The following is a 15262-nucleotide window of genomic DNA, read 5'->3' on the forward strand; positions in this document are numbered from 1 at the left end:
GGCGGGTCGATTCCTTAACAAGTTACATGCCGGAGTGACACTATCAGTGTTCCGACCAAGACATGACCACTCGTATTACATGTTAACAATGACATCCGCATTTTTTTTTTTATGTCCACCACATACTAAAAAAAAAATGCATAAGAGATTGCGTTTTTTTTTCCCTCTATTTAGCGCCTTAGGTAACATTCTGAGATCCGAAGATTTGTGCCTGAGCACAATACCAAATCGAAGATTTCAACAGAGTTCCAACAGTTCTATAGAATCGCAGCAGGGCTCTATAATGCTTGGATGAGACATTTTCTACCAAGGCTCTATTACCCTTCAATAATGAAGCACTTATCGCACGTCAGCCAAGACTTGACTGCCACTACAACGAAATATAAGCGACATGACTCGCAGAGGTCCCTGAGACGATTGCGAAAACAATCAACACGTGCTGTATAACGCCTAAAAATTGGGAGAAAACGAGAAATAAGTGATTATCTTGAAAGCCCAAAATAACTTCCACACTTCAGTCGTCTGGTACATGTCACATATAGCATGGCTCACATTTCCTCTAAATTAGAATCGCCGCCATCTATTCCATGGAAGCGGGTAAGGTTTAGAAGCATTTCACGTAACGTCCTTAAACTAGCCCAAAATGAGGGTTTGGCAACGTTATTTAACCCCTGGCATACACTTAAAAAATTGCATTTATGCAACTATTAACAATTCCTACATTTCTTAATAATATAAACTTTGTGAATGACATTATTTTCACAGAACTGCGAAAACAGGCATATAAAAATCTTTAGTGCTCCTAGTTGGACTAACTTTTCGTTGCGAAATTACTGCGTCGCGTTGATACTGGCATCATTGTGCCATTGAGCACGACTGTGATTTACATAAAGTTTGGGAGGGAGAAATTCTTCATACTTTTGGCAGCCTTTGCCTTTATCGACGCATATCGTTTAATCTGAACAATGCTTAATAATTCACAGAACTGGATGGCACCTTCGCTAAAGGAAAAGAGCAGAGGATTTTCCTTTAAAGTACGCTCTACGAACTGCGGACTGATTACATTACTGATTTACAAAAATTATAAAAATTTTTGTTAACTGCTTACTATCAAGCTGCTCATTAACAATCGTTTTTGTGCAGTTATGACCTCAACAAGTCATTGCATACAACTACCAAAGCACGTGTATTCAACGGCAGAAACACTAGAGAACTCGGCTTCGGAAACATCCGTCCGCATGATGCTGTGCGCCACATTGAGGCTGCTTCAAATAAAAAATGCAATCTTCATTTAACCATGGCCATTGCCCAAGCGCACCATTTTGCGGTAAACAATTATGTATCCTGCAATCCGATGTCGCCAATACTTATTCACTGAAACCATTCGATTCATTCGGTTAACATTGTGCTTACTTGGTAAGGTCAATGTTGCTGCACTGGAGCGCTTCGTGTAAAGTGATTTGGAGCGCCAAGAAGTATAAGTGCTCGCACTGAGCCGCTTCATAGGATACAAGTCCAAGTAGGTTTTACTGCACCACCCGATGCAAGTTACCATTTTTCAAAGAGCAGCGAGTTTTTTGTTTTACTTACGTTTCATTCGCATGGGCAACGTAAATGTATGGTATTACAGCAGAACTGAAAGCGAAGAAAATGTGACCACAGTCAATTAGGAATGTGTGTAAAAAGGAGTGTATGCGTCAGCACAACGTTATCGGCAATAACAATGGCATACGCAACCAATGTTGTCAAGGCAAGTGGCAGTAGTGAAAAATGTCTTCATCTGTCGAGATGCATCAATACCTGCTAGGGGATGAAATAAATTGTTGCGACTCACATCTGATCACTGCAGGGAGTCCAAACCGGCCTCCCAGGTGTAAAACAGCTACAGGCAACGATTTGTTATGTCTAGAGCTGAGTGTAATATAGCCGATGCTTGCTGGCATGTAAACACCGACACGCCTCGGCTAATATTTTATCCCTCCCTCGCGGCTAACAAACATTTCTCCAAGCTCCATTTACAGCGATTTCTTCTGTTCGCCTTGAATTTATCCTACAAGGTGAGCGTTGCTGTTGACAGGATACACGGGGACCGGAAAGAAAGGCTAACCTTTGGTTTCCGCAAAGCTCGCCGGCGACCGACTGGAAGACGATGAACTTGCGCAGAAGATGCCCCATGAGCACGATCAGAGTGGGCATGGCGAAGCCCGTCACCACGGCGACAGCGCAACCAATGGCCGTGAAAGCGCGGTCCTTGAACGAAGAGTACTTGAACTGCACCGACACAATGGGTACTTAACAGGGTGAACTTGTTCTACAGCACATCAAGTGTAACAGAGTTCGGCACTGAATTTTGAATACGGACATAGTGAATGGCATAAAACAGCGGAGACAGCATCCAGCATAGCGACAGCAACGAGTGACTAAGCCAGTATACATAGCGAAACGCCTGAAAAGCCTTCGAGTCGTGACCATTTTCACAGCAATCAGCTGCAGACGGCACTCGACAAAAGTCCCGGAGCTCTGAAAGGGAGCCCTAAATTTCCTACAATCTATCAGGAGACAGGTTGCGAGGCAATGGTTTCCAGTATAGTATATATATATAGAATTTCGGGGAATAACAGAAACTAGAATCCCTGGTTGAAACCCCTTACGCCCATGCACGTTACAACTTCGCTGTTTTGACGAATACTTTAGTGGTTCGAATGAATATATCTGCGAAATTTTACTGCGACAGCAATTACGAGGACATTCCAGGAGCATTTATGCCGTCGCCATGTGGTTCCGCATAAGGTCCAAGGGCGATAACATCGTCGCCGTATGCTGTATGTGCGCGTGCGTGGAAGCACGCGTGGGGAGCCGACGATGGCGGCTCAATCTGGCGCGCGCGAGGGAGGAAAGCGGAGAGCAAGCGCGCAGTCTTCCTTAGCGCGAAAGGCCGTGGCGATGAGGGAGGGAGGGAGGGGAGGCGTTGTACTCCGGCACCAACTGCGCATTTCGCGACCCGCCGCGAGGGGAACGATCGTGGCTCAAGCGACTGCGCGCAAGTGAAGAAAACGGGGAGGCAGCGCGGGAAGGAGGTGGGGGTGGCTTCGACTCCGCCGAAAAGTGGATAGAATAAAGAACAACTTTAGAGAAGGGAAACTGCACCTTCCGCAGTGGTTCGAAAATAAGCAGCGGCAGCGCATGGAACTTACCTAGGTGGACGCCAGATGACGCTGCCAAAACAGGAAGCGGAAATGCTCATTTTTTTAGAACATTATTCGATATGGCCGCTTTTTGCCGGTCGTGTACGCTTGTATCCGCTCGTACGCGCCATACTCGCCTCCGCTGCCGCGTAGTCGGTGCGTTCTAATTGCCATGAGAAAAAAGAACCTCTACTAACGCCCATACGAACAAGCCACAAGTGAGTGAACAGAACGTGCGACTTTCTTGGCAGAAGACAAGCAGTGTATGTACATTCTCGTGCATTAGCAGAAATAAAATTTGTATCTCGAGATACACTGGAACATTTGACGCGAGCTCGTAAACGGCTCACCGTCATCGTCGCACATGGTGGTCTAGTAACTAGCGACAACCAGCGGCGCATGCAGACTGGACAGTGTCCCGCCTGTTTGCAGCGGCAGTCGCCGTTAAAGATGAGCAACATGCATTGAGAAGCAATCGGGTGAACCAGGCATCTGCTGCCGCAGCCAACACAGCGACATGGACTACCCGGCATTTTAGCCTTAACTCCTTTCCAGCCTGCACATTACTTTTCTTTCGGGGGCCGCTAATAGGTGGGTCGCACTTCGTGTCCCACATTGTCTCAATATGGACAAGTCGCTTTCGCGGGAATCACCTTCATCAGCCACTTTTGCGAGCCTTTGCACCCAACTTCACACACGTCGGACCATGTAAGCACGTATTCCGGTCTCCGTTCGTGCTTAATCGCGGCCGAGAAAGGCAACAGGCACAATTTGCCCATGGCTGCAGCAGGAAAGGCTGAACGGGGAGCACGAATAACGGTGTGTAAATTGGGAGTCTATGTCGCTGTGCAGATTGCAGGAGCAAATGCTTACTTCGAGAGACTGCTTTCCAATGCAACTGACCAGGCCACCACATCCGCTAAGCGTAACACGGCGACCGTAACCAAGTGAGATAACAGCAAAAATAAACGGCAATCATTCACCACGTAGTGTTCAGACAATACATTATACATTGGCTACGAACCATCTGGCAACAGTGAGCATTCACATACTTGGGTCTCTTAGGATACATACAGCCGCCTACTTACAGGCATAATGCTTGCCTTCGTCGCACTCGCGGGATCGAATCCCGGCCACGGCGGCCGCATTTCGATGGGGACAAAATGCGAAAACACCCGTGTACTTAGATTTAGGTGCACTTTAAAGAACCGCAGGTGGTCAACATTTCCGGAGTCCTCCACTACGGCGTGCCTCATAATCAGAAAGTGGTTTTGGCACGTAAAACCCCATATTTTTTTTTTTTGCCTTCGTCACATGTGGTCGTCTGGTAACGAGCGACAACCAGCAGCAGAAACAGATTGGACAGTGTTTCCAACTTGTTTGCAGCGACAATCGCCATTAAAGATGAGCACCTTGCATTGCGAAACAATCGGTGACGAAGGCATCTGCTGCTGCAGCCTACACAGCGAAATGGACTACCCGGAATTTTAGCGTTGACTCCTTTCCAGCCTGCACATCTCTTTTCTTTCAGGGGCCGCTAATGTGTGACTCACACTTGGTGTCCCACATTGTCTCAATATGGACAAGTCGCTTTCGTGGGCATTACATTTGGCAGCCATTTTTGCAGGCATTTCCACCAATACGGCTATCAACTTCATACACTTCGAACTATATAAGCACATATGCTGGTCTCAGTTTTGAGCAAATCATGGCCGAGGTAGGCCACAAGCACATGACCATGGCTGCAGCAGGAAAAAACGAACGGGGAGCACCAGTTCACCAGAAAAGAGCGGGATTTGCAGCTTGGGCAGAGCAACGCGTGAGAACGACGCCGCGGGCGACACTCAGGGCGATGCGGAAGGAGCAGCTGGATGTGGTGTAGATTCAAGTTGCGTTGTAGGACTTGCGGTGGAGTCCACGGAGACAGGCAGTACCGGTGGACGCGACTCGGTAACGAGGCGCACGCTTGTTTTGATAAAACAGACCTTTTCTTCGTACTCGAAAGCTGCGGTGAGCTCCGCTTCCACGTATTCATCCGCGAGCGTATCTTTTATCGCGCGGTCGAACTCGATGCAGCACCCCCGTAGAGGTGGGGTTATCTGACAACAGGGCGTCGATCGTAGCAATGGCCTGGGCCGCGCTTGGTGCGGAGTCGTTCCATTCCCGGAACGCGAAGGCGAGACGACCGGGTGGGTTTCGGCGCCACAATGAAATGTAGCAAACAACGATGGGGTTTAGGCCCTGACGTCGGATTCATTCGGCATCATGGCAGCAACTGTGCGAGCAGCGGCCGTGGCCGCCGCTCGTGGTCGGCACACCTTGTTTATTTGCAACATGCGTAGCAGTCTTATTAACAAGATATTTAAGACCAAATTTTGTGTGTGTTTCATTAATAAAATACTACAGAAATTTAGCGAGAAAGATACCTTCAATTCAGTCCTTCAGATATTATTTGTGTGTATTGAAAGATGTACGGGTTGACGTTCGTATTACTTTAACAAGGCACTCTAAAGCATAAGGCTCTCCCAAATAAGATCACTACGAAAAGGAAGCGTAAAACAGAAATTGATTTTTAAAAATTACCGGCGCGAGTATACAGGCGAATTGTGTAAGTAAAACATTTATCAGGTAGTGTATTTTACGGGCAAATTTGTTTAGCTCAAAGGATACCGGCAGCAATGCTCTACCATGGAAACGAACAATTGTTGATGGAGGTAATCTAATGGGCAGGTATATTTTCCTGCATTTAGTGCGAATTGTGTTCTTGTCGTGTCGGTTAAACCTATAGGTAAATACGACAGGAACCCGCAAATGAAACTTGAAAAAACCAACTCGTGTGTACAATTTGCCTAAGTGCCCAGGCACCCTTAGGAACTCGCGTTCTGTTAAAGAACACACATGCACAGCGCAGGGGGCAATGAAAGAAACAGAAAGAAGATGTAAATGGTTTTGGAGCACTTTCAAAGCCCATATCGGTGTATATACTACGTGCCCAGTCAGCCTCGCTTTGGTGTAGTGGTAGTCTTCGACCACAGATCACGGCACAGGCCACAGTTTTCTGCAGTCCTCAAATAGCCCGGCCCCAGATTAGTGTGCGGAATTGTCATTCAGAAGAGACGTAATTTTGGAAGAAGCAAGAAAATATATTTGGTTAGGGATAGCTAGTGAACGCACCGCACCGGAGGAGCATGGAAAAGAAAGGAGAAGCGGCGCGAGGTTTCCGCAGTGATCGGCTGTTTCGGACCATCCCCATGTCTTCTCTACCATTTTCACTCTAAACAAACCCATTCCTCGTTTGTAACAAGCGGTGAAAGTGCTGGGTGCTGGTCACCCTGGGCAACCCAGTCCTACAGGATCATCGAAGAAGCAGACGCCTGGCTTGACTGCCACCAGAGCCAACAAACATGGCCGACGCCAGCGAGCGTCACAAAAATGTGACGCCAGCGAGCGTCACATTTTTCGGGGTACACAACTCGTGTGCACAAAAATGCACCCGTGTGATTTGGCGTCCATCTTCTGTGGCAACTGTTGTCCTACCAAGTGCACGATGAGTCTGCTGTCTCTGAGCACAGCGTTACAGCGCCATCGACCCAACTATGCCGTTCGCCATCCCTGCGTCGTCGTTAGTCGCCTTCCTCGCCACAGCTGGGAAACTAGCTGGTGTGGCCGATGGAGGTGTGGTCGCGGGACGGGCAAGCTCACCAATTCCTCCGTCTGTTACTATGCTGAAGAACAAGGTGTGTGTCTGTACAGACGGTGTAAATACTACTTCCCTTGTCGATAGGGGTGCCGCTATTTTTGTTATGAGCCTTCGCTTCAGAGATCGCTTAAGACAGAAAGTTGGCGTGGGATCGCAAAGAAACTTTTCGTGGAGTTGGCGGTGAAACGTTGCGCCCTGTTGTGTTGGTTCGGTTTTGGTTGCGATCTGAGGACAGAGATTTAGAGCCGAGTACACTGTATTGGTCCACGCAACGCATTATGTTATTTTAGGCATAGATTCCCTACGTGAATGAAGCGTTACGCTTGACTGTGGCACTGGATAGATCTTATTCAGGAGCACGTTGCCAATCCCTATACTTTGTGATTTGCAGACCGCTCAAGCCGACGTGTTTTCGCACTCTCAAGGTGTAGTACTGCTTGGTCGGACAGCCATTTTGTTCCCAAGGGTTCTTCACGAGCCCGGATAGGATCATGCAGCGCTCTTGTCGAGCCAGATCATAACGCGCTTAAGAAGAATGCGTTGGTCCCTCGATCTATTGTTCAAGCCATCGACGGGCGCGCCTTCTTGTGGACAGGGAACACTTCTACGGAGTTCCTTGCCCTGCCAGTCGGACTTAAATTGGCAACTTTTGAGGAGCCAGCCACAATTGATGTACGAACAGTTGCAGCGTGTTCAGATATCAATCGACCATTGCCCAACTATTCGGATCACTTGCGATGTAGTATATATAAGTTGTTGTCGTCTTCCAAGCAGCACATACTCCAACAAGTACTCGCCTGCTGCACGTCCGTATTTGATTTTAAGCAACGCGAGCGCTCTCGGCTGTTTCCGGAATCCTGCAGGCACCACCACTTCAACACAGGGCCAGCGACTTCGATACCTGAGAAACCTTATCGCGTATCTCCCACGGAAATAAAGTGATCGCCGAGCAGGTCGACTACATGCTGCAGAAAGGCGTTACTTAGGAGTCTTGCAATCCTTGGGCAGCTCCTGTTATACTAGTCAAAAGCAGACAACTTGTGGAGACTTTGTGTCTACTACTGCCGCCTGAATGCCATCACAAAGAAAGACGTGTATCCGTTACCACGGGGTGAGGATGCTGTTGACTGCTTTCACTCTGCATTGTACGTTTCGTCGGTTGACCTCCGGTCCGGGTACTGGCAGATACCGATGCACTCGTCCGACAGAGAAAAGTCCGCTTTTGTTAGGCCTGACGGACTCTGAGTTTAATGTCGTGCCGTTTGGCTTAAGTAATGCCGCAGCAACCTTCTAGTGATGTATGGACTCCATCCTCAGTGGTCTCAAATGGGGTGTTTTTATGTGTTATTTAGGTGACGTGATTATTTTCGGCGGAACTTTCCACGAGCACAACCAGTGGCTGGGCGTTGTTTTGGACTGCATCTGGCCGGCTGGCCTCATTTTAAACTTTAAGATGTGTCGCTTCAGTGAGCGTCAAGCCCTTGTGCTGGGATATCTCTTCGACAAGGACGGTATACGGTGTTAGAACGGCCTGCTGAGGTGCCGACATGCGAAGTTTTGCCAGCCAGCTGCGGCGGCGGCGTTGACATTTTCTGGGAAGCCACCATTATTATATAGACGAACGGCGCCACTAAGTCTACTGTGTGAGGCGGACAATACGCCGCGTCAGCGACTCTCTGTCGGGGGAATGCGGAGATGAGGTCGACGAACCAGACTTTGTTACTGAACTCGCCAGCGCCGACCTGGTCTGCCGTGAGCGGGGGAGTTCCCGAGGGACCGTATTTGGCTGCACCGTCCCACGCACCTTTCCAGACGTAAGGTTCAGTTCTGCGAAGCCCGTCCGGCCTAGGTGACGAGTGTGAAACCTGTGCGGAAGTGTGTGTGTGTGTGTGTGTGTGTGAGAGCCCTCCCGCTGAAAGGCGGCTCGGCTACGATGACTGGTCGAACGTTTTTCCCTCACCTAGAGATCTAGGGAGGACATAGGTTTTATAAGCAGCTGGGGCGCGATCGGAGATATTTTGTTCGATACGCGTCCTGTTCAGTTGCTGCAACGTCACAAACTTGCAGTATGCAAAATTTGTGACAGCGGGGCGGAGAGAGCAGCCAATCAGGAAGCGGTCACCTCCCCGGAAGTTTACCTCCGTCGTTTGTCGTCTGCTTGCAAACACAAAGTCTACAAAGCTAAATGCTACAAAGCCAAATGTTTCTCGTCTTGCAATTGAATGAAATTTTTATCTAAACAAATGTATTTTTTCTTCTCAAGCCCAAACACGTCTTCAAATAGTAGTACGTGTGACTACTGCAATTTATAACTATTAAGTTCTTTGCGTCGTCCCTAGGTGGTGTCGCGCACAGCGAGAAGGAAAAAGAAAAAAAAAACGACGGGAAGAGTGGCGCACTTTTCAAGAGGCAGCGACAACATCCCAGTGGCTCGCTGGCACCGATGATGCTGTCGATTTCTCTCTACAACCAACGAATTATTTGTTTCTAGAAACAAAAACGACGCCGGAATTCACTTTCTGCCATTTCTTCAAACGCGTTTCGCACCGCCACCCGCTCTCCTCCTTCCTCTAGGAACGCCAGCGCAACAACCTAAGTTTCCAACGGAAGCGTCATTTTCTAGAAATAAACTATGGATTGGATTCAAACGTGCCATTCCGCAGCCGAAAAGGCCGCCTGTTGGATCCAATCCAATCCACCAGACGCGCCATGCGAAGCCGTATGATCGCTCCAAACTTCTCAACTCCCGTCGCGTTCGGACGAAATGCTCGGTGGGCGGATGATTGACAGGAGCGTGTCGTCATTTTGACGTCACCAAAAACGGGGCGGCGCCCCGCGGCTGGCGACGTCGGCGCGGAGTAGGCCAATCGCGCGCGCCGGTAACCGAACGAACGCGCCGAACAACCATCTCCGATCGCACCCCTGTTGTGCGGCTGCTCAGTGTGCTTTCTCTCGCAGTCATGCTAGACTGATGAACTGCAACGTCCTCATGTAGATACTGTAAATAAACCCATATTCCTCGTTCTCGATAAGAAGCAGTCCTTCCCTTCAACAACGTCCTCAGCGTGGATAAGTTAGATGACGGCATGGGCCCGCTACCATCTAATTCATGCCCGACTTCAATCCTTACAATGGCCAGATCCCCAGACGATTTCTGCTGTTCACAACTTTAAGCAGCCGAAGACAGTGAAGACCTCAGAAGTTTTAAGGGCATTTGTTCCTATTTTTCGCAGGCTTATTAAAGACTTTGTCTAGCCTCCTTGTCCACTGACTGACCTGCTCCGCAAGGACACTCCCTACATATGGTCCGCTCAATGCGAGACTGCTTTCCAGCAGCTGAAGCTTTTTCTCACTTCTGGGCTTCTCCGCCATATCGATCCGGAGGTGTTCACACTGAACTGCATGCTGATGCAAGTGGTGTGGGCACTGGTGCTGTGCTCGTACAGTTTCATGACGGACGCCAACACGTCATCACGTACGCAAGTCGCGCCCTGACGAAAAAAGAGCGCAATTATACATTCACGGAACTGGAATGTCTTGCTGTTGTTTTCACCATCCACAAGTTCAGATCTTATTTGTATGGCCACCATTTCAAGATTGTCACCGACCATCATTCTCTCTGCTGGCTCGTTGGACTGCAAGACCCAGCCGGGCGGTTGGCTTGGTGGTCCTTGCGTCTTCAAGAATTTGACTTTTCTGTTGCTGATAAGAGCGATCGCTGCCACACAGATGCCGACTGCTTATCTCGTCTCCCCTTTCAGAGCGAGGGTACGAATGATGACGATTTCGACAACTACTTCATACAATCTCGTCGGACTTTTCTGACTTGGCCATCTTCAAGAACGAACAACAGCGCGACCCTTTACTAAAGCCGGTCATTGATGCGACCCATAGATCTAAATGGGCTACGCCATTTCCGATTCGTGACCGTCTGCTTTACCACAAGAATTATTCGAACAACGGTGCTTCACTGCTGCTGGTCGTCTCAAAATGGCTGCGCCTTGCTGTACATCAGGCCATGCACGACGACCTTACATCCGATTACCTTGGATTCTATTGAACGCTCCACCGCATCCGACAATGTTTCTGGTGGCCCCAATGGACTCAGCAGTATGTCGCCATCTGTGATGTTTACCAACACCACAAACGACCGAGTACAGCTCCTGCAGTAACTCTGCAACCGGTTAGACCGCCGACTTCACTTTCTGAGAAAGTGGGTGTAGATTGACTCGGTCCGTTCCCCAAGTCTTCATCTGGATGCCGCTGGATAATTGCGTGCGTGTATTATTTAACAGGTTGTACTGAAACAATTCCACATGTCTCAGCTGCAGCATCCGATGTTTCGGGGTAGTTTCTGCATTTGATTATCCTCCACTACGGGTCTCCTCGTGTGGTGATAAGTGATAAGAGTTGCTAGGCCTTTGTCGAAATCAATATGGTCATTCCAGGCCTTACCATCCGCAAATCTAACCGAATGCAACAATTGTACCCTTGTCAACATGCCTTCAATGTATGTCTCAGCGGATCATAAGAACTGGGATGCTGTATTACCGTTTATCACGTATGCCTTCGACACAGCCTAGCATGAAGTCACAGGATACGCACCTTTCTTCCTCTTCTACGCTCGCCATCCTCAAAATTTTCTCGGCATCATACTTCCTTTTTCAGCTAAAGGCGATGCTTCTGTCACGCAGATATTGTCTCGTGCCGAAGAAGCACGTCGACTTGCCCGGCTAAGAACCCTATCGTCGCATGTTCATGCTAAGGCTCGCTGCGACGCACAACATCTGCCCGTTAGATTCGCCACCGGTGACTTCGTGTGGCTGTGGACACTGGTTCGGAAAAGGGGACTTTGCCAAAAGCTTCTTTTCAAGTATTCGGGCCCGTTCTTCATTCTCAAGTACTTGAGTGAAGTGAGCTATGTCATCGCTAAAGTGACGGCTGATAACCGCCGTTCACGCAAAGCACAAGTTGTGCACGTCGCGCGATTGAAATCGCACCATCAGCGCGCACTCTGGCTCGCTCAGTCAGCTTCGTCTGCCCCGGAGAAAAATGCAATGCCGCACCGGAAGAGCGTAGAAGAGAAAGAAGAAGCGGTGCGAGGTATTCGGTGTGATCGGCTGTTTCGGACCGTCCCATGTCTTCTCTACCATTTTCTCTGTAAATAAACCCTTTCTGCATCCGTAACGATATCACAAGGTTGCCCAAGAAGACCACGGTATTCGTGACGCAGGTTCCAATGTGAAGGTCAGACTTAAACAAATATATAAATCTAGATTTTTTGCTGTATTCTTGGATTGCAATGCTCGTCGCTGAAAAAAAAAAAAAAAAGATGTATCGAGCTAGTTATCTGGCTTTTCTTCGAGAGTAAGGGATCAGTTAATGCTCCAGAAACGTTTGAACCGTGCTTACCAGCTGCAAAAATGGAGCTGGCTCGGCTTCCTCTTCAAATTTGCTGATTGGTTTCTTCTCCCTGGAAGGCGCAAGAAATTGCATGCATACAGTTTTCGTTAAGTGTAGATGCGGATTGGAAACGCGCAATTTTCATTTAAATATCATTTTTAATATTGTTGCAAAAGTACAATTCTACATTCGCTTTTCACGTTACGAAATACGGCAGAGCGCATCTCATGATGAATGTTGACATTGTTGCTATTAGAGAGTTTTAGCCCAGCGGGTTTACGGCCAGCGGAGCGCAGCGGTCTCCACCGTTGCGCCAGCGGAGCGGCTCGCGAAAAAAGAATTTTAGCCCAGCGGATCACCCGCTCGAGCGGGGTAAAGAGCGGGGAGCTCTGCTGCACCACCTAGTGGTTCGAATAGGAGTTGCTGAGAAATGAAATTGAATTACGCTTGCTTTTATTATGCAAGAAATGTTGAATAAAGATATATTACATGTTCTAAGTGCATTATTTGTTAATAATGTACTGAGTACTAATGCACGGGTCAGCGCGGCAGTCGCCGTCTTCGATGCAGAACTGCCGGCGTTCATGTTCGCGGCTGCCGTCTTGCATTTCCCATTCACGCCCGCGCGCCCTTACGCACGCTCGCGCGCTGCGTATACCCTCCGCTGGGGAGTGCTTTCCAGCGGGCGTAAACGCTACTCCGTAAAACCGCTGGCCGCCTCAGCGTGGTGCGCATGCGCAGTCGCGTCTCCACTCGCCCGCTCCGCTCCGCTGGCCGTAAACCCGCTGGGCTAAAACTCTCTATTAACGTTGGAGCAGTGTGGCGACACAGCGCATTACCACCGCCGAGACGCGTCACATTTGGGACGTCTACAGAGCCAAGCTCATCCCTGGCTCCTCCCCTGTGGCACAGCTGGTCACATGCAAACGTAGTATTGTGCCAGCTTCGCAAGTCGATTTTCTGAAAGGACGGTCAACAGAAATTGCGCTCCTTGCTCACGAAGATACTTAGATGCTGTCGAAAAGCTCATGGACAAACTCCGCATATTTGTCTATTTTTGTATCAGTCACCACTTGTTCTCAAAATTCGAACGTTAAGACTTCCAAGGCACGTTTCTGTCACTTGTATCAAATTATCTGCAACACCGACAACAAATGGTACTTATAAAAGAAATCATCGCCTAATAAATCCAAACATAAAGTTGTTCCACGAGGCACTATATTGGGACCCTTATTGTTCATTATTTACATAATTTATACTAAAAATAATTTACCACGGATCGATGGCAGCACTCAATACGTTATGTATGCACACGACGGTAGCACATTTTTTATCAACGCCAAGAATTCAACCGCAGGTAAAAAGTGCTAAGAATGTATCCGAGAGACGGTTTACCTGGAGTAAAACGTGATCGGTAAAAATTAACCATGCAACAACTAAAACCCTTATCTTCTGGCCAAGAGACAAAGTACTTGAGAGAAAGCCATCTTTAATACTCGGTTCTATTAAGCATGTTTTTGTCGAATATGTCTGAGTGCCATTCTGCAAGTAAAATAGATTCTGAGAGCTGTCTGCTAATGCGTAAGCGTTCTTCGTCTCGGCTGCCACTTCTTGTTTGCTTACTTATTTAGCTAGCTTATGCATATCGACCCTAGGAATGGTCGAGTAATTGTTTTATTCTATTACCGATTAATCATTCATCATTTTAGCTTGTAATCGAATAATCACTTTCTATGTAGGTTTTTTCATCGATTAACTACTGTTAATCGAAGTTCTTGTAGGGCGAATTAACACGGTCAAAACACACGTATGTATTCTTCAAGGAATCTGCAGGTTCACGTAACAGTTTATACATAACGTTGCAGTACAGTAGCAATGGCAGGGAAAGTGAGGATAGGCGTGCAAATGGGGAATAAAATATTCAAAGGCGTTCCTGCGTTTTCCTTTTTTTATAACGGTATGTTTATTTTTATGCTGATGAAGTGATGTCTTCCGAGTAGTCCCTGGTAGCCCGAAAGTGGGTTGAACAGAAATAGTTCTATGCTACCCTAAACAAACAATAGTTTTGCATTAGAAACTGGTCATGAGATTTACTTGCAAGAAAATGCTGCAAAGCATGCGTGACGGTTGCGAAACATGATAGAGCATGGTGCAACTAATCTTTCAGATAAACCGCTTCTCAGTAAAAAAAAAAGATACAAGTTTTCTCGTCCGAAAAAGTTTTATATATACAACATCAAGGGACTATAGAATTGTGAGCGAAATTTAAAATCCGTACTCAACTACTAGCCGACGCAAATTTTATGAATGAGTCTTGGGATCATGTTTCCATTGAAAAACTGCGTAGATCATCTTTTGCTAGCTCGGGACTGAGCCACGCGATCTTGTCGCTGTCCGCGAGTGTTGTTACTATATGAAATTTTTTTTTATTCAAGAAATGAAATTCTGGTATTTTAGGTGCCAAAACCACCATACCATAATGAGGCACACCGTAATGGAGGACTCCGGATTCATTTAGGCCACCTGTGGTTCTTTGACGTGCGCATAAATGTAAGCACACGCGAGCGTTTTCGCATTACGCCCCCATGGAAATGCGGCAGCCGCAGCCGGGGCCCAATCAGCGACCTCGAGCTTAGCAGCGCCACGCCATAGCCACTGGGCTACCACATAGCGCGGCGATATAACATATACAACAAAGATACAGCGTTTGCGGTCTTGCTAATGCCACGTTTCGATGGGGGCGAAATGCAAGAGCGCCCCTGTCCTGTGCATTTGGAGCAGGTTAAACATCCCCTGGTGGTCAAACATAATCCATAGTGCTTGACGACGGCGTGCCTCATAATCAAATGGTGGTTTTGGCACGTAAAACCCCAGTATTACAGATTCCAATTTTCTTCTTAATGCTGTCACTTAAAGAATTAACATTTAAAATAATATGGACAGTAATTGGAGAGCGCCGTAATACGCAAAACGC

At 47.8% G+C, this 15262-nt stretch overlaps 1 protein-coding gene across 2 annotated transcripts in view; it reads right to left on the reverse strand.

The window, feature by feature from the left end:
- The window catches only part of LOC135911067 (phosphatidylcholine translocator ABCB4-like), a 350943-nt gene that overhangs the window by 311836 nt on the left and 23845 nt on the right, over window positions 1-15262 (reverse strand). For both annotated transcript variants that reach the window (XM_065443154.1, XM_070532589.1), the window contains exons 3-5: window positions 12298-12358; window positions 2108-2271; window positions 1591-1635 (exon numbers count right to left, since the gene is read on the reverse strand). In XM_065443154.1, coding sequence (XP_065299226.1) covers window positions 1591-1635; window positions 2108-2271; window positions 12298-12358 — 270 coding nt within the window. The remainder of the gene's footprint in view (window positions 1-1590; window positions 1636-2107; window positions 2272-12297; window positions 12359-15262) is intronic.

Source organism: Dermacentor albipictus, chromosome 1, assembly GCF_038994185.2.
Source record: "Dermacentor albipictus isolate Rhodes 1998 colony chromosome 1, USDA_Dalb.pri_finalv2, whole genome shotgun sequence".
Taxonomy (NCBI): Eukaryota; Metazoa; Arthropoda; class Arachnida; order Ixodida; family Ixodidae; genus Dermacentor; species Dermacentor albipictus.